The sequence below is a fragment of the Anomaloglossus baeobatrachus genome, chromosome 6, assembly GCF_048569485.1.
Source record: "Anomaloglossus baeobatrachus isolate aAnoBae1 chromosome 6, aAnoBae1.hap1, whole genome shotgun sequence".
NCBI classification, from domain to species: Eukaryota; Metazoa; Chordata; class Amphibia; order Anura; family Aromobatidae; genus Anomaloglossus; species Anomaloglossus baeobatrachus.
This window is the reverse complement of record NC_134358.1, coordinates 345,620,238-345,645,491: the sequence shown is the minus strand read 5'-3', so window position 1 is coordinate 345,645,491 and position 25,254 is coordinate 345,620,238. Positions and strand designations below refer to the sequence as shown.

The 25,254-nt window shown below is 45.9% G+C and overlaps 1 protein-coding gene across 1 annotated transcript in view; it reads right to left on the bottom strand.

Annotated features, from left to right (window-relative positions):
- Positions 1 to 3,259: 3,259 nt before the first annotated feature.
- Positions 3,260 to 25,254, bottom strand: part of TRIO (trio Rho guanine nucleotide exchange factor) — a 3,493,742-nt gene continuing 3,471,747 nt past the window's right edge. Inside the window, exon 54 of the mRNA XM_075314973.1 lies at positions 3,260 to 3,346. Coding sequence (XP_075171088.1) covers positions 3,342 to 3,346 — 5 coding nt within the window. The 3' untranslated portion in view covers positions 3,260 to 3,341. The remainder of the gene's footprint in view (positions 3,347 to 25,254) is intronic.

Sequence of the window (25,254 nt, the reverse complement as noted above, 5' to 3'; positions counted from 1 at the left end):
AATAGCCAGCTCCCACTACGGGTGGCACCAAAACACAGCCGCTAGGGAGAATCTCAGAGTGCGACATCAGGCAGCCCAACAGCGCCCCCCTGAAACTGCGTCCAGGGCACATGTCCCTCCAGCCCCCCTAGATATGCCTCTGGGTTCAAAATACTCACTACACACCTAGATAAATTCCGCACACAGTGACATTTACAACTTGACTAATGAAAGCCACAATCTATTTAAACGTAATCAGCGTTCTAAATACCAATTCACACTCCTTCAAATCTGATCCCCGCCATGTACTCAAATAGTAATGTACAACCACATATGGGGTACTGCCACATTCAGTAAAAATTGCATAACGTATTGCTCTGTAATTTTCTCCTGTTACCCTTTGTGTGAATTAATATTTGAGGCTAAAGTAAAATTTTAGTGGAAAAACTCAACGTTTTTCATTTTCACAACCCAATCTAATAAAATTCTGTGTAATTTGTGGATTAAAAATACTCACCACACCAATAGATGAATTTATTATAGAGTTTAGCTTGCCAAATGGGTTCACGTGTATGTTTCTGCATTTCTGGCACCTCAGGGGCTCTACAAATGTAACACGTCCAAATTTGCGTTCCAAAAATCAAATTGTATTGTTTGCTTTCTGAGCCCTTATGTGCTGAAATATTATTTTTTGACCATGTAGCATTGTATTCAGGAGAAATTGCCTAACAAATTTTGGGGACCATTTTCTCCTTTTATCCATTGTCAAAATTACAAATTTTGTGCTAAAATAACATTTTAGTGGAGAAAAAACATAACTATCATTTTCACATCCACATTTTAAAAAGTTCTGTGGAGCATCTATGGGTTCAAAATACTCTACACACCCCTACATAAATTCCTTGATGTGGGGCCCAAAAAAATGGTTTTCTACATTTTGTTGAAAAAACGTTGGCCAAATTTCCGATCTTTTCCACTAATAAGCGCAAAAAATATCGTCCTGAATTTACCACTAACATGATGCACAATATGTTATGAAAAAACTATCTCAAAATCACTGTGATCCGTGACAGCATTCCAGAGTTATTACATAATATAGTGACAATAATTAGATTTCTAAAATTTGACCTGGTCATTAAGGTCAAAATTGCCTCCGTTACTAAGGGGTTAAGGTGCCTGACTGTAATTTTTGGAGTATCTAAACAAATCAAGTGACTTCCGCCATGAACAGCATTCTTTTTAATTAACTCTCATATATAAAACAATACAATGTATTGTTGTTTTCCAAGTATCCATTTTTCATCAGTTATATTGCTGATGACAAGCATGTGTGACCTAATAACTAGGAATTCACCCTTCAGCCTGGTGCAGACATAATGCTTTTTCACTTTTTTTAATTTTACAATTCTTACACTAAAATTTTGTAATAATAATGTATGTCAACCATGTGTTAGAGAAATCCCTAAACCCCAGTAAATGATCAGCTGCTGTGAAAAATCTTTCTAAATCTGTGCCATGTATTCACTGGAATTATTTAAAAACAAAGAATCCAAATGCTTTCTTTAAATAATTAAAGGTGTTTTGATTTAGTAGTGGTATCTTCTGCATTTAAAACATTACATCTTGTTGAAAATGACACTATCATGGCATTAGAGGAAACACAAAACCACACCACCACAGATGACACATTAACAGCATTTGAGAAGTGTACGCATCACTTCTATTTTAGGAAGGTCACAAGAGACAGTTTTTAAAAGTTTTATTTTTCCTTAAATGTTCACTGTTGTTTCAACAAATGTTGCATAAATCAATAGTACACGTAAATATAAGAGACTTTGTAATACATGTTATCAAAGAAATTACTTCTTTCTCCACTTATGAGGCATTTCTTCCCCTCCATATGGTTTCATGAACTCACCATCCACTCTGAAAATAAACTGAAATCCGTCTTGGTGAACACAAGATGAACTGCCAGCACAGACAAGTCTCGGGTTACTGCTCCTATTAAACTCTATGAAGAAAGGAGTAGAAGTGGAGCGCTCAGCACAGTGAGAAATCAGGCAGATCAAGCTGCAGCTTTCCGCAAGTGTAGATTACTTTAGCGCTGGATTTACAGTCACACAGCTCAGTACTATGTCATTCCAGTATAATGTCTAGTCTTCCATGGTGCTACTTCTATCTGTGTACTGCACAGAAAGAAGAGCAGGAATATGTGTGCGGGTGAAAGGGTGGTACATTATAGCACCCAGTCTCAACCCACTAAATCAAGGACAACTGAAAAGAAAAATAGAGGCAGTGTGGGAGAGAATAATAAAAAAATGAAATAATGAAAAAAATTAAAAAAGGAAATATTCATGTTACGGAATTGCCAGAAACAGTGTTATTTCTAAAGTCACATGGAGTTCCATTTCTTTGGTAATGCAGTTTTTCCTGATGAAACAATTTTGGAAAATGTTACCTATATAAACTTTATTTCTGAAAACTGCATTTCAAAAGCATGGAGATTTGAAGTAAAAATGATTGTGTTTTTGAATATGTTTTATGTACTTTACAAGTACGCAACAAATGAAAGCCCAGACTTAAGATTAAGAAAGCAACTGTCTCCCCGCCCCAGAGAAACCACACTGCATTGCCAATCCTTTAATGTCACATCTTCAAGATTTTCATACAAAAAAAATACTAGAAAATCATTCATCTTATTAATTCCTTATGGAGTATTTATATGGGCTAATTTGTTGCAATAACAATAAATAAATATTGGAAAACAATTAAATAAAAGAAGTACTTGAAAAAAGATACACACGTGTTTTTATTGGTCTTATTTTCAATAAAAAAAATGTAGCTTTTGGTAAATCATTCATATTTGAGGCTCTCGATGCAAATGTTGAAATATTTAAATACATTTTATCTTCCTGTGTTTATACAGAGAGGTCCGTGTAATATAACAGAAACTCAAAAGCTGAAAGAGACAAGATGCAGCCTTAAGGTGCTGATCTGTATTTTTTTTTGAGTATTTGAATACAGCAAGTGACTACCACTTATGTACAGCATTCTTTTACATTTTCAGTCATATACAGAATATATACACCAATAACAATTATTGCTACCTGTGTTACCCAAATACCCACTTTACTTTTCCATCAGGAATATTGCTGAGGAAAGCACATGTGTGACCTAATACATAACTTGGAATCCATCCTTCAGCTGCAGGGCACTCATCAGTTGCTGCTTGGAATACCAGAAACATATTTTGTTGATTACTTGCCAAAATTTGAACAACCTCTCCTTGGTAAACATTGATCTCATCCTCCTTCACTGCTGTGTAATCTTGTGTCACCAGCATAGTGGAGATCCTGTTACTTTCAGTCTGAGGGTCGAGAAGAAAAAAAAGGAAAAATACAAAAATAATTATCAATAAATAATCAAACAATTGTACAAATATCAACACTTTAACATAAAAGAACTGTGGGTGGGGATTGTACATTAAGATAATGTATTTACTTAGTCATAGATCAAACACATCAGTTTTTTCTAATCTACATGTGTCATGAGGCCTTGGTCTGGGATCTATATTCCTCAGTGATATTTGCTTTGATTTTCAACTTGCATACTTTCCTCTAGTCTATGTTACTTTATAGCACCAAGATATTCCACAGCACTGTACAAGATTGTTTATATGCATATCAGTCACTGATCTTCATCAGTCTCACAATCAAATTTCATGTTCAAGGATAAACAGTGGGGCTAATTGTCTAGAAAGGAAGCCTATACCAGTTTTTTCTTTTGAGTAACAAATAATATTTATTTCTATAGCGCCAGCATATTCCAAAGAGCTTTAAAATTCAGAGGTTCATATAGAGACAAACATAAGTAACCGTTATGGAATATACAATAATTAAAGCAAAAATAAAGTAACAGGAGTAGAGATGAGCGAACCGGTCCCGGTTCGGCTCGAGGCGGTTCGCCGAACGGGGGGTCTGGCTCGAGTTCGGCTCGTCGAACGTTCGACGAACCGAACTCGAGCCCATAGGAAACAATGGCAGGCAATCACAAACACAGTAAAACACCTAGAAAACACCCTGAAAGGTGTCCAAAAGGTGACAAACAACTCACAACATAACACAAACACATGGGAAAGTGACAAGGACATATACTCATGTGAAAACAAAACAGCTGGACAAGGAAAAAGAGGGAGACACACAGATATATGAGTATATGCAAAGAAACATCGATTCCATTATTGTGCAACTTGAGCCCTGCTCATTTTAGGCTTCCAATCTGGATAAATTGCCTGAGCTCGCCACGTACGCCTTGAGGATCTTGTCGTGTCCTGCAGCCAGCGTTCTCTCGGAACCTGTCTTCAGTGCTGCTGGGGGTCTGCTGGCAGATAAGCACACGTGTCTGTCCACTGACAATGTGGACCTGGCTCTCAGAGGACTTTTCTTCCCCTGGGTCAGCCAGGGGAGGCGAAAGGCACGCGTATTTTTGAGAGTGCTTCATGCAAAGCATCTTTTTCTTTTTCAAAAGGGGGCTCAACCGATGCCAGTCAAGTGGGGTGTGTGTGGCCCAGTTAGTGGCAACGAGGGAGACTGTGGTTGGAGTCCCCTCGCTGTGTCTCTAAAAGAACCAAGATGAACAAGTCATGGCTCTCAGAGGACTTTTCTTCCCCTGGGTCAGCCAGGGGACGGGAAAGGCACGCGTATTTTTGAGAGTGCTTCATGCAAAGCATCTTTTTCTTTTTCAAAAGGGGGCTCAACCGATGCCAGTCAAGTGGGGTGTGTGTGGCCCAGTTAGTGGCAACGAGGGAGACTGTGGTTGGAGTCCCCTCGCTGTGTCTCTAAAAGAACCAAGATGAACAAGTCATGGCTCTCAGAGGACTTTTCTTCCCCTGGGTCAGCCAGGGGACGGGAAAGGCACGCGTATTTTTGAGAGTGCTTCATGCAAAGCATCTTTTTCTTTTTCAAAAGGGGGCTCAACCGATGCCAGTCAAGTGGGGTGTGTGTGGCCCAGTTAGTGGCAACGAGGGAGACTGTGGTTGGAGTCCCCTCGCTGTGTCTCTAAAAGAACCAAGATGAACAAGTCATGGCTCTCAGAGGACTTTTCTTCCCCTGGGTCAGCCAGGGGACGGGAAAGGCACGCGTATTTTTGAGAGTGCTTCATGCAAAGCATCTTTTTCTTTTTCAAAAGGGGGCTCAACCGATGCCAGTCAAGTGGGGTGTGTGTGGCCCAGTTAGTGGCAACGAGGGAGACTGTGGTTGGAGTCCCCTCGCTGTGTCTCTAAAAGAACCAAGATGAACAAGTCATGGCTCTCAGAGGACTTTTCTTCCCCTGGGTCAGCCAGGGGACGGGAAAGGCACGCGTATTTTTGAGAGTGCTTCATGCAAAGCATCTTTTTCTTTGTCAAAAGGGGGGCTCAACCGATGCCAGTCAAGTGGGGTGTGTGTGGCCCAGTTAGTGGCAACGAGGGAGACTGTGGTTGGAGTCCCCTCGCTGTGTCTCTAAAAGAACCAAGATGAACAAGTCATGGCTCTCAGAGGACTTTTCTTCCCCTGGGTCAGCCAGGGGACGGGAAAGGCACGCGTATTTTTGAGAGTGCTTCATGCAAAGCATCTTTTTCTTTGTCAAAAGGGGGGCTCAACCGATGCCAGTCAAGTGGGGTGTGTGTGGCCCAGTTAGTGGCAACGAGGGAGACTGTGGTTGGAGTCCCCTCGCTGTGTCTCTAAAAGAACCAAGATGAACAAGTCATGGCTCTCAGAGGACTTTTCTTCCCCTGGGTCAGCCAGGGGACGGGAAAGGCACGCGTATTTTTGAGAGTGCTTCATGCAAAGCATCTTTTTCTTTGTCAAAAGGGGGGCTCAACCGATGCCAGTCAAGTGGGGTGTGTGTGGCCCAGTTAGTGGCAACGAGGGAGACTGTGGTTGGAGTCCCCTCGCTGTGTCTCTAAAAGAACCAAGATGAACAAGTCATGGCTCTCAGAGGACTTTTCTTCCCCTGGGTCAGCCAGGGGACGGGAAAGGCACGCGTATTTTTGAGAGTGCTTCATGCAAAGCATCTTTTTCTTTTTCAAAAGGGGGCTCAACCGATGCCAGTCAAGTGGGGTGTGTGTGGCCCAGTTAGTGGCAACGAGGGAGACTGTGGTTGGAGTCCCCTCGCTGTGTCTCTAAAAGAACCAAGATGAACAAGTCATGGCTCTCAGAGGACTTTTCTTCCCCTGGGTCAGCCAGGGGACGGGAAAGGCACGCGTATTTTTGAGAGTGCTTCATGCAAAGCATCTTTTTCTTTTTCAAAAGGGGGCTCAACCGATGCCAGTCAAGTGGGGTGTGTGTGGCCCAGTTAGTGGCAACGAGGGAGACTGTGGTTGGAGTCCCCTCGCTGTGTCTCTAAAAGAACCAAGATGAACAAGTCATGGCTCTCAGAGGACTTTTCTTCCCCTGGGTCAGCCAGGGGACGGGAAAGGCACGCGTATTTTTGAGAGTGCTTCATGCAAAGCATCTTTTTCTTTTTCAAAAGGGGGCTCAACCGATGCCAGTCAAGTGGGGTGTGTGTGGCCCAGTTAGTGGCAACGAGGGAGACTGTGGTTGGAGTCCCCTCGCTGTGTCTCTAAAAGAACCAAGATGAACAAGTCATGGCTCTCAGAGGACTTTTCTTCCCCTGGGTCAGCCAGGGGACGGGAAAGGCACGCGTATTTTTGAGAGTGCTTCATGCAAAGCATCTTTTTCTTTTTCAAAAGGGGGCTCAACCGATGCCAGTCAAGTGGGGTGTGTGTGGCCCAGTTAGTGGCAACGAGGGAGACTGTGGTTGGAGTCCCCTCGCTGTGTCTCTAAAAGAACCAAGATGAACAAGTCATGGCTCTCAGAGGACTTTTCTTCCCCTGGGTCAGCCAGGGGACGGGAAAGGCACGCGTATTTTTGAGAGTGCTTCATGCAAAGCATCTTTTTCTTTTTCAAAAGGGGGCTCAACCGATGCCAGTCAAGTGGGGTGTGTGTGGCCCAGTTAGTGGCAACGAGGGAGACTGTGGTTGGAGTCCCCTCGCTGTGTCTCTAAAAGAACCAAGATGAACAAGTCATGGCTCTCAGAGGACTTTTCTTCCCCTGGGTCAGCCAGGGGACGGGAAAGGCACGCGTATTTTTGAGAGTGCTTCATGCAAAGCATCTTTTTCTTTTTCAAAAGGGGGCTCAACCGATGCCAGTCAAGTGGGGTGTGTGTGGCCCAGTTAGTGGCAACGAGGGAGACTGTGGTTGGAGTCCCCTCGCTGTGTCTCTAAAAGAACCAAGATGAACAAGTCATGGCTCTCAGAGGACTTTTCTTCCCCTGGGTCAGCCAGGGGACGGGAAAGGCACGCGTATTTTTGAGAGTGCTTCATGCAAAGCATCTTTTTCTTTGTCAAAAGGGGGGCTCAACCGATGCCAGTCAAGTGGGGTGTGTGTGGCCCAGTTAGTGGCAACGAGGGAGACTGTGGTTGGAGTCCCCTCGCTGTGTCTCTAAAAGAACCAAGATGAACAAGTCATGGCTCTCAGAGGACTTTTCTTCCCCTGGGTCAGCCAGGGGACGGGAAAGGCACGCGTATTTTTGAGAGTGCTTCATGCAAAGCATCTTTTTCTTTTTCAAAAGGGTGCTCAACCGATGCCAGTCAAGTGGGGTGTGTGTGGCCCAGTTAGTGGCAACGAGGGAGACTGTGGTTGGAGTCCCCTCGCTGTGTCTCTAAAAGAACCAAGATGAACAAGTCATGGCTCTCAGAGGACTTTTCTTCCCCTGGGTCAGCCAGGGGACGGGAAAGGCACGCGTATTTTTGAGAGTGCTTCATGCAAAGCATCTTTTTCTTTTTCAAAAGGGGGCTCAACCGATGCCAGTCAAGTGGGGTGTGTGTGGCCCAGTTAGTGGCAACGAGGGAGACTGTGGTTGGAGTCCCCTCGCTGTGTCTCTAAAAGAACCAAGATGAACAAGTCATGGCTCTCAGAGGACTTTTCTTCCCCTGGGTCAGCCAGGGGACGGGAAAGGCACGCGTATTTTTGAGAGTGCTTCATGCAAAGCATCTTTTTCTTTTTCAAAAGGGGGCTCAACCGATGCCAGTCAAGTGGGGTGTGTGTGGCCCAGTTAGTGGCAACGAGGGAGACTGTGGTTGGAGTCCCCTCGTTGTGTCTCTAAAAGAACCAAGATGAACAAGTCATGGCTCTCAGAGGACTTTTCTTCCCCTGGGTCAGCCAGGGGACGGGAAAGGCACGCGTATTTTTGAGAGTGCTTCATGCAAAGCATCTTTTTCTTTTTCAAAAGGGGGCTCAACCGATGCCAGTCAAGTGGGGTGTGTGTGGCCCAGTTAGTGGCAACGAGGGAGACTGTGGTTGGAGTCCCCTCGCTGTGTCTCTAAAAGAACCAAGATGAACAAGTCATGGCTCTCAGAGGACTTTTCTTCCCCTGGGTCAGCCAGGGGACGGGAAAGGCACGCGTATTTTTGAGAGTGCTTCATGCAAAGCATCTTTTTCTTTTTCAAAAGGGGGCTCAACCGATGCCAGTCAAGTGGGGTGTGTGTGGCCCAGTTAGTGGCAACGAGGGAGACTGTGGTTGGAGTCCCCTCGCTGTGTCTCTAAAAGAACCAAGATGAACAAGTCATGGCTCTCAGAGGACTTTTCTTCCCCTGGGTCAGCCAGGGGACGGGAAAGGCACGCGTATTTTTGAGAGTGCTTCATGCAAAGCATCTTTTTCTTTTTCAAAAGGGGGCTCAACCGATGCCAGTCAAGTGGGGTGTGTGTGGCCCAGTTAGTGGCAACGAGGGAGACTGTGGTTGGAGTCCCCTCGCTGTGTCTCTAAAAGAACCAAGATGAACAAGTCATGGCTCTCAGAGGACTTTTCTTCCCCTGGGTCAGCCAGGGGACGGGAAAGGCACGCGTATTTTTGAGAGTGCTTCATGCAAAGCATCTTTTTCTTTGTCAAAAGGGGGGCTCAACCGATGCCAGTCAAGTGGGGTGTGTGTGGCCCAGTTAGTGGCAACGAGGGAGACTGTGGTTGGAGTCCCCTCGCTGTGTCTCTAAAAGAACCAAGATGAACAAGTCATGGCTCTCAGAGGACTTTTCTTCCCCTGGGTCAGCCAGGGGACGGGAAAGGCACGCGTATTTTTGAGAGTGCTTCATGCAAAGCATCTTTTTCTTTTTCAAAAGGGTGCTCAACCGATGCCAGTCAAGTGGGGTGTGTGTGGCCCAGTTAGTGGCAACGAGGGAGACTGTGGTTGGAGTCCCCTCGCTGTGTTTTACATGCTTTTAGAAGGGCATGAAATGGCTTGGAGGTTGACTTTCATCATATGCAAACTGTTGGCTACCAAAATGCTGCCTTTCCAACAACTGTGGTTATAGGCAATGAGGAACATACTGATGAAGATGAGACGCAGATACCCGATTGGGATGACAACTTAAATATTCGGTCAGGGCAAGAAGAAACTCGGTCTGAGGGGTAGGGGAGTGCAAACACAACAATTGATGATTAAGTTCTAGATCACACCTACTGTCAACCCACAGTCAGACACTCGAGGAGGTCAACAGAGGCGGTGGAGGAGGATGCAACCGACGTCGAAGTAACCTGGCGCCTTCCTGGACACAGTCGGAGCACTGGTAGCACGTCTACAACTGCATCCTCAGCCACTACTCTGCCTCTGAGCATTATTCGGGGTGGATCAACAGGTCGCATGGCCTCTAAGCCTTGCCTAGCCAGGTCCTTTTTTAACATAGAAAAAGATCGCCCAAATTATGTGATCTGTAAAATTTGTCATGGTTCTCTTAGTAGAGGTCAAAACCTCAGCAGTTTGACAACTTCTTCCATGAATCGTCACATGAATAAATATCATATGGCCCGATGGGAAGCTCACCGTGCTGCAATGCGGCCTAGCGGAGCGAACCATCCACCGCCTGCCCCTTCCAGTGCATCCGCGCGCTCGTCATCTTCTAGGACTGTGGGGACAGCTGTCACACCTGTTTTTCCACCCACAACTTCCACCACTGTAACCGCAACAGGCAGTTTGCTTGGTAGGTCGTCAGTTGGTTTGGAAGGGGAAACAAGTGAGTGTGTACAGCTCTCTCAGACATCGATAGCACCAACTTTGGATGAAGGCAACATCATGTCTCCGCCTGCACTTTCCTCACAAAGCTGCATTTTTCCAGGGACACCCGACTCAACACCGTCTACACACAGCAGCCAGATCTCTGTCCCTCAGATGTGGTCAAATAAAAGGCCACTTCCTGCGACCCATGACAAAGCGAAGAGGTTGACTCTATCCCTCTGTAAGCTGTTGACTACAGAAATGCTGCCTTTCCGCCTAGTGGACACACAGGATTTTAGAGACCTTATGTCTGTCGCTGTGCCCCAGTACCAGATGCCTAGTCGCCACTACTTCTCTAAGAAAGGTGTGCCCGCGCTACACCAGCATGTCGCACACAACATCACCGCTTCCTTGAGAAACTCTGTGTGTGAACGGGTGCATTTCACCACCGATACTTGGACCAGTAAGCATGGACAGGGACGTTACATGTCGCTGACTGGCCACTGGGTAACTATGGTGATAGATGGTGAAGGGTCTGCTGCACAAGTCTTGCCGTCCCCACGACTTGTGTGTCAATCCTCTGTCTGTCCAAGTTCCGCCACTGCTTCTGCATCCTCCACCTCATCTGGGTCCTCCACCTCCGCCCCAAGCCTGCCTGGTCAGGCCACCAGCGTTCTCACTGCGCAGAAGGAATCACGCACCCCTCATTACTATGCTGGTAGCAGAGCGCAACGGCATCAGGCGGTCTTTAGCTTGACATGTCTTTGAAATAGGAGTCACACAGCGACTGAGTTGTGGGCAGCTCTGGAGACTGATTTTGATAAATGGTTGTCTCCACTCAACATGCAGCCTGGTAAGGCCGTGTGCGACAATGCTGCAAACCTGGGTGCGGCCCTTCGCCTGGGCAAGGTGACACACGTGCCTTGTATGGCTCACGTGTTTAACCTTGTTGTCCAGCAATTTTTAACACACTATCCCGGCCTAGATGGCCTTCTGACCAGGGCACGGAAACTGTCTGCAGTGCTCACTTCCGCCGTTCAACCGCCGCACCTGAGCGACTTGCATCGCTCCAGAAGTCTTTCGGCCTGCCGGTTCATCGCCTGAAATGCGATGTGGCGACACGCTGGAATTCAACTCTCCACATGTTACAGCGACTGTGGCAGCACCGGCGAGCCCTGGTGCAATACGTCATGATGTATAGCCTGGGCCAACGAGATGCAGAAGTGGGGCAGATCACCCTGATGGAGTGATCTCAGATCAAGGACCTATGCACCCTTCTGCACAGTTTCGACATGGCGACGAATATGTTTAGCTCTGACAATGCCATTATCAGCATGACGATTACAGTCATTTACATGCTGGAGCACACGCTAAACACTATTCGTAGTCAGGGGGTGGGACAACAGGAAGGGGAGGAACTACAGGAGGATTCATATGCGCAAGACACAACAACATCACCAAGGTCCAGACGTTCATCATCACCAACGCGGCAGGCATGGGACCATGGGGGACAGGGATCAACAAGGGCGCATGGTAGCAGGCGACATGTTGAGGAAGGTGCAGGAGGACATGAAGATATGGAGGACGGACTGTCCATGGACATGGAAGACTCAGCAGATGAGGGGGACCTTGGTCAAATTTCAGTTGAAAGAGGTTGGGGGGAGATGACAGAGGAAGAAAGAACGGTTAGCACCTCTATGCCACAAACACAGCGTGGACTTGGTGCGCATGGCTGCGCAAGACACATGAGTGCCTTCTTGTTGCACTACCTCCAACATGACCCTCGTATTGTCAAAATTAGAAGTGATGATGACTACTGGCTTGCCACACTATTAGATCCCCGGGACAAGTCCAAATTTTGTGACATAATTCCACCCATAGAAAGGGACGCACGTATGCAGGAGTATCAGCAGAAGCTGTTACTCGATCTTAGCTCGGCTTTTCCACCAAACAACCGTGCAGGTGAAGGGAGTGATTCTCCCAGTTGTAACTTGACAAACATGGGACGGCCTCGTCATCTTCAACAGTCTACCCGTACCAGTAGGACCGTATCTGGTGCTGGTAACAGCAATTTTATGGAATCTTTTCATAATTTTTTTAGACCCTCCTTTGCAAGGCCACCAGAGACAACAAGTCTGACACATAGTCAACGGATGGAGAGGATGATACAGGAGTATCTCCAAATGAACATCGATGCAATGACTTTGCAAATGGAGCCTTGCTCCTTTTGTGCTTCAAATCTAGAAAAATGTCAAGAGCTCTCCAGTTACGCCTCGAAGATTTTGTCGTGTCCAGCTGCCAGCGTTGTCTCTGAACGTGTCTTCAGTGCTGCTGGGTGTGTGCTGACAGATAAGCGCACGCGTCTGTCCAGTGACAATGTGGACAGACTGACGTTCATCAAAATGAACAAGTCATGGATCCAGAAGGAATTTACTACCCCTGTGTCATCCTGGGGAGAGTAAATGCTTGTGGATTTGGAATGTGCTTGATGCAAATCAAAACATCCTGTTTGCAACTAGGGCACAAGTGCTGCCACTGATAAGGTGTCTGTGTGGGGCACAATTTTTGGAAAAAAAGGGAGACTCCGCTTGGAGTAACCCTTGCTTGCTGTGTTTTTTAAAAATGATACAAGATGAACAGATCTGAAGGCAAGATGAAGCCAACATCATGTCTCCGCCTGCACTTTTCTCACAAACCTGCATTTTTCCAGGGACACCCTACTCAACACCGTCTACAGACAGCAGCCAGATCTCTGTCCCTCAGATGTGGTCAAATAAAAGGCCACTTACTGCGACCCATGACAAAGCTAAGTGGTTGACTCTATCCCTCTGTAAGCTGTTGGCTACCGAAATGCTGCCTTTACGCGTAGTGGACACACAGGATTTTACAGACCTTATGTCTGTCGCTGTGCCCCAGTACCAGATGCCCAATCACCACTGCTTCTCCAAGAAAAGCATGCCCGCGCTACACCGGCATGTCGCACACAACATCACCACTTCCTTGAGAAAATCTGTGTGCGACAGGGTGCATTTCAACACAGATACTTGGACCAGTAAGCATAGACAGGGTCAGTACATGTCACTGACTGGGCACTGGCAAACTATGGTGAGAGATGGAGAAGGGTCTGCTGTACAAGTCTTGCCGTCCCCACGAGTTGTTTCAATCCTTGTTCTGTATGTAGAAGTTAATACACTGCTTCTGCCTCTTCAACCTCGTGTGGGTCCTCTACCTTTGCGCAAACCCTGTGTGGTCAGGCCACCCTTCCTTGCAACTGCGCACAAGGACTACCACACACCTCCTTACTATGCTGGCAGCAGAGCTCAATGCCATCAGGCGGTCAAAGTTTTACTTTGAAATGTATGGGAAATGTGAGTCACACCGCTATTACAGAGAATAGTAGTCAGGCAGGGTCAAAACATTAATTGAGGAACAGGAACAGAATGGGACGGCCAGGACTTAATCAGAAAACAAGCAGAGGTGAAATGCGTATCGGCCAACAAGGTACATAAACAGCAAGCAGGAAAAGTAGTCAGGTAACAAGCACACAAAATCATAAAACTGAACTGGGGGTAAAATTAACCAGAGGTTCATAGCTATGTCTGGCAGTGGTCTGCAGACAGGATGGGCATAAAAAAGGGTGTGGTGTCTTCCCATTGGTTGTAGCTGAATGATGGTATTTCATCTGTGAGATACCCACCAGCTACATTCAGCCAGAGATTCTGCATCTGTCAAGGTAATGCAGCCCAGTGGGTGAGCATAACCTGCGTCCACCTGCGCCGCTGGCATCGACTACTCTCCCATCATCAGCACTATTCATGAAAGGAACACGTTGTCACCTGGCGACCGGAGTACAAATTGACGGAGCGGACTCCGTTGGTGACTTAACAGCCGTGTGCGGCAATGATGCAAACCTGGCTGCGGGCCATCCTCAGGGCAATGTGACACACGTGCCTTTTATGGCTCACGTGTTGATCCGAATTCTCCAGCAATTTTTAAAACACCATCACGGCCTACATGTCCTTGTGCAGCGGGCACGCTCGCTATGTGCTCACTTCCATCGTGCGCACACAGCAGCTCAACAACTTTCATCACTCCGGAAGTCTTAGGGTCTGGCAGTTAAACGCCGTAAATGCGATGTTCCGACACGCAGGAATTGGAATCTGCACATGTTGCAGCGTGTGTGGCAGCAGCGCAGAGCCCTGCTGAAATACGGTAAGACATATAGCCTGGGATAAGTTGATCCAGAGGTGGTGCCGATCACGCTGCTGGAGTGGTGTCAGATCAAGGACCTATGCACCCTGCTACACAGTTTTGAAATGTCGACGAAGATGTTTAGCACTGGCAATGTCATTCTCAGCGTGACAATTCTGGTCATCTACATGATGGAGCACACTGTAATTATTATTCGGAGTCAGGTGTTGGGACAAGAGGAAGGGGAGGAAGTACAGGAGGAGTCATATGCGGAAGGGATAACAAGATCTACGAGGTCCAGATGGTCAGCGGCACCTATGCGGCAGTCATGGTGAGGGAGAGGGATTAACAAGGGCGCATAGTATCAGCAAAAAGTGTTGATGAAAGTGCAGGAGCCCATGAAGAAATGGAGGACGAACTGGCGATGGGCATGGAAGACTCAGCAGATGAGTGAGAGCTTGCTCACATTTCGGTTGTGCGAGGTTGTGGGTAGAGGGCAGAGGAAGGATGCACGATTCTCACCTCTCTGCCACCAACACACCAAGGACTTGGTCCTCCTGGATGCACAAGACACATGAGCGCCTTCTTGCTGCACTACCTACATGACCCTCGGATTGTATGAATTTGAAGTAATCCTGAATACTGGGTTGCCACACTGTTAGATCCCCGGTACAAGACAAAATTTGGCGAACTAATTCCTGCCATAGAAATAGACGCACGTATACAGGAGTATCTGCAGAATGTGGTACGCAATCTTAGATCTACTTTTCCACTAAACACCAGTGCTGCACAGAGTGAATCTCAACACTTTGTCATGGATAGGAGGAAATGGTCTTTTACTTGTCCACATCGGAGGGACCGAGGGATGGCTGCTGTGCTGAGATGGCGTTGAGTACGGTGTCCCTGCACAGTTGCACTTTTGGTCATATCCCAAAATGAGTTGAAAAAGGACAGATGCTGTTGGAAAGGGGAACAGGTGTGTTGGAAAGGGGAAAAAAATTTGGGTCCGTGGATTTGGTGGTTAAACAACTGTAACATTTGCTGAAGAAACAACATCTGTTACAGTGGGACTGGCAGATTTGGATAAAGTGGTATATAATCTGTGACCGCTATATAACAAAAATTAATAAGAAAAGAAAGAGAAAGGTATATATCACCTTCAGCAGTCAGTGTCCACCGTGCTCCCAGTTGGAAAAGGAGAGGTTGGCAACTTGAAGGTTTGGTGGAGGATACAGAGCTGTGTGGCTATGAAACTAATAGTAGCCTGAACCGAGTTAGACGCCATTCGGATCTGGAGACTGTGAGCCCTGTTAGCGTCACAGGGTCCACATGCCCACCCAGCCCAGGAACTCCCTGTTAACAACACAGGGGCCATTGAGTACGCTGACCGTGTGCGTAGGGGCCACACCTGTGGACAGCAGGCGCATCAGCAGCAGCAGGCCTGTTAATGCCACTGGGCTGCACAAGCAGGACTGTTAGGACAGGAGCTGGTCTTAACCGTTCTGCGTTACCAACTGTGGTGGTGGCCTGCATCCACCACCCTATCCCTGCCTACCTCTGGCCTAAAGCCGCAATGGGTTCAACACATGGAGGTGTGCTCTTTCGGAGCATAATAGAAGACTGCGCACCTCCTTGTTGGCTCCAGCCCCTTTTATAACCTGGGTCCGCCCCAAACCAGGGTGAACCACAATGCACCTCCTGGAGACAAAAGCAGAGTGACACGTCATGAGTGGCATAACTAGCGTCCTATTTGGAAACGCAACTTCAATGATGACCTCATGGCTGCCATGACCCAAACACCTCACCAGTCATCGTCTGACCATCAATAATGCGGTGACAAGTCATAGGTGTGGGCCTCTGCAAGCCATTTGGGAGGACACCTGATGCCCTGTGGTCTATATGGGACCCCCACATCAGGGCCAGGGCCAAAGAGTTCATTACCGGACCTAGTCTCTGATGCAGGAAGTGCCTGAGCATGCTCAGTAGCATGAAATACAGTCTCTGAAAAAAGACTATCAGCTTTAGCATGGTGTCTAGGCACAAAACAGGACTTAGACCCGGCACAGAATGCAAGCACCTGTGCAAAGAGGCTTTTCACACTTAGTGTGGGAGCATGCGCTGTATCCCGAAATGAAGACTTAGCGTCAGGAATGGCACAGTCAGGCTGAGCATACTCACTAGGCGAAACACTGTAATTATGCTGCAGCTGGGGTACATCGGCACACGCATGCGCACTAGCTGCCTCTCCACACTTAGACGTGGAGGGGAAATTTGTCTTGGAGATGCTGTCTATGAACAGAAGGAAAAGCTAAAGGAAGCCTGACTTTCTATCCCTCCGAATTATGAAATGCAGCAATGAATTCCATGAGTTTGCTATAACATTAGCGTAGCTAAATGTGCATGAGGGTGTGATGTAGAGGTGCTAGAAATAGCTTGTCACCAGTGGGGCACTAATGGAATACAACAGCCAGTTCTATGATGCCACAAAATGGCAGTATTTTGTGCTATCATTATAGCTTATTAAAAACAGAGCACGAGGTTGTCATGCAGAGGTGCTGCACATAGATTTGCAGTAGTGTGAATAGACAAAAGTACAATAGCCACGTTTAGGATACAACTAGGTACACTGAGTGTTTGCTACTATAAATGGCTGAGTTTAAAAAAGTTTGAGTGTGCAATGCAGGCAGACGTGCTGCAAATAACGTTCCAATACTGTGAATTGACAAAAGTACAATAGCCACGTTTAGGATACAACTAGGTACAGTGAGTGTTTGCTACTATAAATGGCTGAGTTTAAAAAAGTTAGAGTGTGCAATGCAGGCAGACGTGCTGCAAATATCGTTCCAATACTGTGAATAGACAAAAGTACAATAGCCACGTTTAGGATACAACTAGGTACACTGAGTGTTTGCTACTATAAATGGCTGAGTTTAAAAAAGTTTGAGTGTGCAATGCAGGCAGACGTGCTGCAAATAACGTTCCAATACTGTGAATTGACAAAAGTACAATAGCCACGTTTAGGATACAACTAGGTACACTGAGTGTTTGCTACTATAAATGGCTGAGTTTAAAAAAGTTTGAGTGTGCAATGCAGGCAGACGTGCTGCAAATAACGTTCCAATACTGTGAATTGACAAAAGTACAATAGCCACGTTTAGGATACAACTAGGTACAGTGAGTGTTTGCTAGTATAATGGCTGAGTTTAAAAAAGTTTGAGTGTGCAATGCAGGCAGACGTGCTGCAAATAACGTTCCAATACTGTGAATTGACAAAAGTACAATAGCCACGTTTAGGATACAACTAGGTACAGTGAGTGTTTGCTAGTATAATGGCTGAGTTTAAAAAAGTTAGAGTGTGCAATGCAGGCAGACGTGCTGCAAATAACGTTCCAATACTGTGAATAGACAAAAGTACAATAGCCACGTTTAGGATACAACTAGGTACACTGAGTGTTTGCTACTATAAATGGCTGAGTTTAAAAAAGTTTGAGTGTGCAATGCAGGCAGACGTGCTGCAAATAACGTTCCAATACTGTGAATTGACAAAAGTACAATAGCCACGTTTAGGATACAACTAGGTACACTGAGTGTTTGCTACTATAAATGGCTGAGTTTAAAAAAGTTAGAGTGTGCAATGCAGGCAGACGTGCTGCAAATATCGTTCCAATACTGTGAATAGACAAAAGTACAATAGCCACGTTTAGGATACAACTAGGTACACTGAGTGTTTGCTACTATAAATGGCTGAGTTTAAAAAAGTTTGAGTGTGCAATGCAGGCAGACGTGCTGCAAATAACGTTCCAATACTGTGAATTGACAAAAGTACAATAGCCACGTTTAGGAAACAACTAGGTACAGTGAGTGTTTGCTAGTATAATGGCTGAGTTTAAAAAAGTTTGAGTGTGCAATGCAGGCAGACGTGCTGCAAATAACGTTCCAATACTGTGAATTGACAAAAGTACAATAGCCACGTTTAGGATACAACTAGGTACAGTGAGTGTTTGCTAGTATAATGGCTGAGTTTAAAAAAGTTAGAGTGTGCAATGCAGGCAGACGTGCTGCAAATAACGTTCCAATACTGTGAATAGACAAAAGTACAATAGCCACGTTTAGGATACAACTAGGTACACTGAGTGTTTGCTACTATAAATGGCTGAGTTTAAAAAAGTTTGAGTGTGCAATGCAGGCAGACGTGCTGCAAATAACGTTCCAATACTGTGAATTGACAAAAGTACAATAGCCACGTTTAGGATACAACTAGGTACACTGAGTGTTTGCTACTATAAATGGCTGAGTTTAAAAAAGTTTGAGTGTGCAATGCAGGCAGACGTGCTGCAAATAACGTTCCAATACTGTGAATTGACAAAAGTACAATAGCCACGTTTAGGATACAACTAGGTACACTGAGTGTTTGCTACTATAAATGGCTGAGTTTAAAAAAGTTTGAGTGTGCAATGCAGGCAGACGTGCTGCAAATAACGTTCCAATACTGTGAATTGACAAAAGTACAATAGCCACGTTTAGGATACAACTAGGTACACTGAGTGTTTGCTACTATAAATGGCTGAGTTTAAAAAAGTTAGAGTGTGCAATGCAGGCAGACGTGCTGCAAATATCGTTCCAATACTGTGAATAGACAAAAGTACAATAGCCACGTTTAGGATACAACTAGGTACACTGAGTGTTTGCTACTATAAATGGCTGAGTTTAAAAAAGTTAGAGTGTGCAATGCAGGCAGACGTGCTGCAAATAACGTTCCAATACTGTGAATTGACAAAAGTACAATAGCCACGTTTAGGATACAACTAGGTACACTGAGTGTTTGCTACTATAAATGGCTGAGTTTAAAAAAGTTTGAGTGTGCAATGCAGGCAGACGTGCTGCAAATAACGTTCCAATACTGTGAATTGACAAAAGTACAATAGCCACGTTTAGGATACAACTAGGTACACTGAGTGTTTGCTACTATAAATGGCTGAGTTTAAAAAAGTTAGAGTGTGCAATGCAGGCAGACGTGCTGCAAATATCGTTCCAATACTGTGAATAGACAAAAGTACAATAGCCACGTTTAGGATACAACTAGGTACACTGAGTGTTTGCTACTATAAATGGCTGAGTTTAAAAAAGTTTGAGTGTGCAATGCAGGCAGACGTGCTGCAAATAACGTTCCAATACTGTGAATTGACAAAAGTACAATAGCCACGTTTAGGATACAACTAGGTACACTGAGTGTTTGCTACTATAAATGGCTGAGTTTAAAAAAGTTTGAGTGTGCAATGCAGGCAGACGTGCTGCAAATAACGTTCCAATACTGTGAATTGACAAAAGTACAATAGCCACGTTTAGGATACAACTAGGTACAGTGAGTGTTTGCTAGTATAATGGCTGAGTTTAAAAAAGTTTGAGTGTGCAATGCAGGCAGACGTGCTGCAAATAACGTTCCAATACTGTGAATTGACAAAAGTACAATAGCCACGTTTAGGATACAACTAGGTACAGTGAGTGTTTGCTAGTATAATGGCTGAGTTTAAAAAAGTTAGAGTGTGCAATGCAGGCAGACGTGCTGCAAATAACGTTCCAATACTGTGAATAGACAAAAGTACAATAGCCACGTTTAGGATACAACTAGGTACACTGAGTGTTTGCTACTATAAATGGCTGAGTTTAAAAAAGTTTGAGTGTGCAATGCAGGCAGACGTGCTGCAAATAACGTTCCAATACTGTGAATTGACAAAAGTACAATAGCCACGTTTAGGATACAACTAGGTACACTGAGTGTTTGCTACTATAAATGGCTGAGTTTAAAAAAGTTTGAGTGTGCAATGCAGGCAGACGTGCTGCAAATAACGTTCCAATACTGTGAATTGACAAAAGTACAATAGCCACGTTTAGGATACAACTAGGTACACTGAGTGTTTGCTACTATAAATGGCTGAGTTTAAAAAAGTTTGAGTGTGCAATGCAGGCAGACGTGCTGCAAATAACGTTCCAATACTGTGAATTGACAAAAGTACAATAGCCACGTTTAGGATACAACTAGGTACACTGAGTGTTTGCTACTATAAATGGCTGAGTTTAAAAAAGTTAGAGTGTGCAATGCAGGCAGACGTGCTGCAAATATCGTTCCAATACTGTGAATAGACAAAAGTACAATAGCCACGTTTAGGATACAACTAGGTACACTGAGTGTTTGCTACTATAAATGGCTGAGTTTAAAAAAGTTTGAGTGTGCAATGCAGGCAGACGTGCTGCAAATAACGTTCCAATACTGTGAATTGACAAAAGTACAATAGCCACGTTTAGGATACAACTAGGTACAGTGAGTGTTTGCTAGTATAATGGCTTAGTTAAAATGAGTTTGAGTGTGCAATGCAGGCAGACGCGCTATGCAAATGTCTTTGCACTAGTGGGACTATAGCAAAGTCCAATAGCCACGTATAGGATGCCACTAGGTACACTGAGTGTTTGCTAGTATAATGGCTTGGTTTTAATGAGTTGGAGTGTGCAATGCAGGCAGACGCGCTCTGCAAATGTCTTTGCACTAGTGGGACTATAGCAAAGTCCAATAGCCACGTATAGGATGCCACTAGGTACACTGAGTGTTTGCTAGTATAATGGCTTGGTTAGAATGAGTTGTAGTGTGCAATGCAGGCAGATGTGCTCTGCTAATGTCTTTGCACTAGTGGGACTATAGCAAAGTCCAATAGCCACGTATAGGATGCCACTAGGTACACTGAGTGTTTGCTAGTATAATGGCTTAGTTAAAATGAGTTTGAGTGTGCAATGCAGGCAGACGCGCTATGCAAATGTCTTTGCACTAGTGGGACTATAGCAAAGTCCAATAGCCACGTATAGGATGCCACTAGGTACACTGAGTGTTTGCTAGTCTAATGGCTTGGTTAGAATGAGTTGTAGTGTGCAATGCAGGCAGATGTGCTCTGCTAATGTCTTTGCACTAGTGGGACTATAGCAAAGTCCAATAGCCACGTATAGGATGCCACTAGGTACACTGAGTGTTTGCTAGTATAATGGCTTAGTTAAAATGAGTTTGAGTGTGCAATGCCGGCAGACGCGCTATGCAAATGTCTTTGCACTAGTGGGACTATAGCAAAGTCCAATAGCCACGTATAGGATGCCACTAGGTACACTGAGTGTTTGCTAGTATAATGGCTTGGTTTTAATGAGTTGGAGTGTGCAATGCAGGCAGACGCGCTCTGCAAATGTCTTTGCACTAGTGGGACTATAGCAAAGTCCAATAGCCACGTATAGGATGCCACTAGGTACACTGAGTGTTTGCTAGTATAATGGCTTGGTTAGAATGAGTTGTAGTGTGCAATGCAGGCAGACGCGCTCTGCAAATGTCTTTGCACTAGTGGGACTATAGCAAAGTCCAATAGCCACGTATAGGATGCCACTAGGTACACTGAGTGTTTGCTAGTATAATGGCTTGTTTAGAATGAGTTGTAGTGTGCAATGCAGGCAGACGCGCTCTGCAAATGTCTTTGCACTAGTGGGACTATAGCAAAGTCCAATAGCCACGTATAGGATGCCACTAGGTACACTGAGTGTTTGCTAGTATAATGGCTTGTTTAGAATGAGTTGTAGTGTGCAATGCAGGCAGACGCGCTCTGCAAATGTCTTTGCACTAGTGGGACTATAGCAAAGTCCAATAGCCACGTATAGGATGCCACTAGGTACACTGAGTGTTTGCTAGTATAATGGCTTAGTTATCAGTTGGAGTGTGCAGAGGACAAGAGGGTACAGTGGCAGGATTGTGGTGCTCTGGGTAGAGGAATGGAAGCCTGCCTTTCTATTCCCTCCTAATGGTGAAATGCAGGTAGGAAATCCCTGACCTGGGCTACACAGACGCTGTTGCTGTTTGCAGGACCTGTCACCTATGGCTCTCTGACCCTGCCGGTTGGAGCCCTTAAAAGGACTGCTATAAAGTGCTCTCCCTAAGCTGTCTAACGCTGTGTATGCAGCGCATACAGCTGTATCGGCTATAGGACTCAGGAAGACGGAGCTGCGACAGTGATGTCTGACACCAAAGACGCAGAAGGCAGATAATGGCGTCCGTGAAGAAAATGTCCGGTTTTATAATGCAGGGACATGTGACATGCAGATCCTATCACACATGCCGTTGCTTCTCTGGCTCAAAGTCCACTTAGCTGTGTGTGTGTCTGGGATTGGCTGACATGCTGGCCCGCCCCACAAGACGCGCGCACTTAGGGAAGGAAGACAAGAAAAAAAAAAAAAAAAAATGGCGATCGCCATTATAGAAACAGCAGTGATCTGAAGGCGCTGTTCACGCACACTATACACTGAAATGTGATAATAGTTTGATTCACAGAGTGACTTACACTATTACAGCAGAAACCAAGCTATGATTTAGCTGTTTTTTGGCTGCTAGAACCGTTCTCGAACGTTTCTAGAACTACCGAGCTTTTGCAAAAAGCTCGAGTTCTAGTTCGATCTAGAACATGCCCCAAAATCACTCGAGCCGCGAACTGGAGAACCACGAACCACGAACCGCGCTCAACTCTAAACAGGAGTAATAGGAGGAAGCCAAAGTACCCGAATGAAACCTTCAAAATCATAGCAGCATTAATGACTACAATTACAGATTTCAGTCATTGCATTTTATTGAAGTTTATTGTAACCATGAATGTTTGAGATTAGCATAACAATTACGTGTCTAGTTTGAATAAAGATGATATTATATCAGTTGAAAAAAAGACCTAAGTCCATCTAGTTCAACCTTCCTCCACCAATTATACAATTTGTAACTAAATCATTTATAACTGACAATGTTGTACGCCCTGAGGAAATCATCCAGCCCTTTTCAAAGCTTATTATAGTGTCTGCCATTACTATCTCATGTGGTAGGGCATTCCACAATCTGACTGCTTTGATTGTAACGAACCCTATTTAGATTCTGGTGTTGTGGGGGTGGCAGTAAACAGTTGCACTCCTGCCACCTCCACAGTGCAACCAGGGACGCCGCAACATCTCCTCAGGACAAATTCAGACATGAAGTCCAGGATAACATTTAACATAACTTTACTGCAGAACTCTCACAGCTTCTGTGGAGCACATCCACTGTGGGCACATAGCTTGAACATTACAGACATGTTGCTTTTTGGTTTCTTTACACAATTTCCTGCACAGTGCTTCCTCATGTAGTTTCCTCCAGTAACTATAGGACTGTTTGTTTCTTCAGACAACACCTCAGTAGCAGCTAGTCAATTCATGGAGTCCCATATGGATGTGATGCCCTGGCAAAACCAGGTAGTCACGAATAGGCCCCCGCATTACACCTTCCCTCACAAGGCAACATTCAGCCAACCAGTAAACCCTAGTTACCCCCTCTTAGGAACAAATAGGCACACCAGTTGGCGTGACCAGGCAGTTGGGACACGCCCACCCAGGGGTCTAGAGAGCCCGGGGCGGGAAAACAAACAGTCTAAGTCTAGTTCTTGTCTGAGGTTCAGTTTGGAGAGGAGTGTGGGCTGGAGCTTGGGGTAGCTCCAGCGGTCAAGTCCAAGTTAAACAGTACCATGGTAGGAGCCCTGGTGCTACTGGCTAGGAGGCAGACGGTGGTCTCCGTCAGCAGGAGACGGGAAGACGGCTCGGCAGAACCGAGGTGGACAGGGACAGGGTTGTAGCCCACCGGTACCGACACGGGGAACCGACCCGGAAACCGTAGCACAAAAGGGGGGTACTCGGATCCTGAAGCTGGCACCAGAAACAACAGGAACCAGCTAAGTAACCGATTGAGGCCAGGACTCGCAGTCCTGTCCCACCCAAAGTCCCTCATAGAAGACAACAGCCCACCGATTAGGGATAAGAGGTCACTGCCAGGGCCCATAGATCCCACGGGCCAGCGTCTGCGGGCACGGCTCCTTAGGCCACATCCAGCTGGGAGCGGACTCCTGAGTTTCACACTGGGAAAGTCCATCTTACACAAACAGTGCAGGAAGAGGATAGAGACCACCAGCTGGGTTGGGGTCCAGAACGCAACCGGCTGCAGCACCGGCCACCACCACCTTGGTTTACCAGAGACTCGTGTGTTTTACTAAAAGTGAGTACAACAGCACCCCCCTGCAGTTATCATCCCCTGCACTGAGCCACTGGGTCTCGGGGCCACGATCCCTACCCACGGAGGGGTTAACCACTTGCTGCACAATATCGCCCCCAGGTGCCACACAAAGCAGCGGCGGTGTCCCACCTCACCACACACCGTGGGTGGCGTCACGAACTTACTACGGCCTAGCCCATATAACTACGCCCCCCTATTTATTTGGTATGTCCACAAGACCCCCGGGTCCGGAGACCCTTGAGCCACCATCCAAGGAGAAGGTCCGGATCCGAGCAGTGTCGGCTGCTGCGCATGGGGGTGGCACATGGATCTATCCACATCCCCTCCCACAGGGATTTGTTTCAACATCAGACTGAGTTCCTCCACCACTGTCTCTATGCCAACCCATTCGATTAGGTGTGTTACCTCATGCCTGACCAGTCCTATTGGAGTCAGATGCAACCCGGAAAGTCCATTAAATCAAAGCACACAACTTAAGGTTTGGTCCGTTCCTATTCCTGCACCCGGCTGCTGAAGAGTATTCTTTGTCCACTTGATAGGGTTTCCTGGGGTAACCCCGAGGGTCTGGGCTAATTACTCTGGATGTCTCTCGCTATACCTCCTACAGATACAGCTTTTTCTCACTATTCCTTGGTGTCCCTGTCTGACTAGAACCAGGAAGTGCCCATACCCTAATCCACACTGTGGGCCGTCCTACTTCCCTTTTAACTCCTTCAGCCCTTTCACACCATCCCAACCCTAAGCTCTCTCCTAAGCTAAGGGACCAGGGAGCAGTGACACCTGAGGGTGGGCTGACAACAGTGCACCCGAAAAGTACACACATGTAAACAACATTGCACACATAAATATATACCAATAAGCATACCTCCTAACTTTTTAAGAAAGGAAAGAGGGACAAAGTCTGCGGCATGCGCAGAGCGCTGCGGCAAATTTTGACCATGCCCCTAGCCACACCCATTTG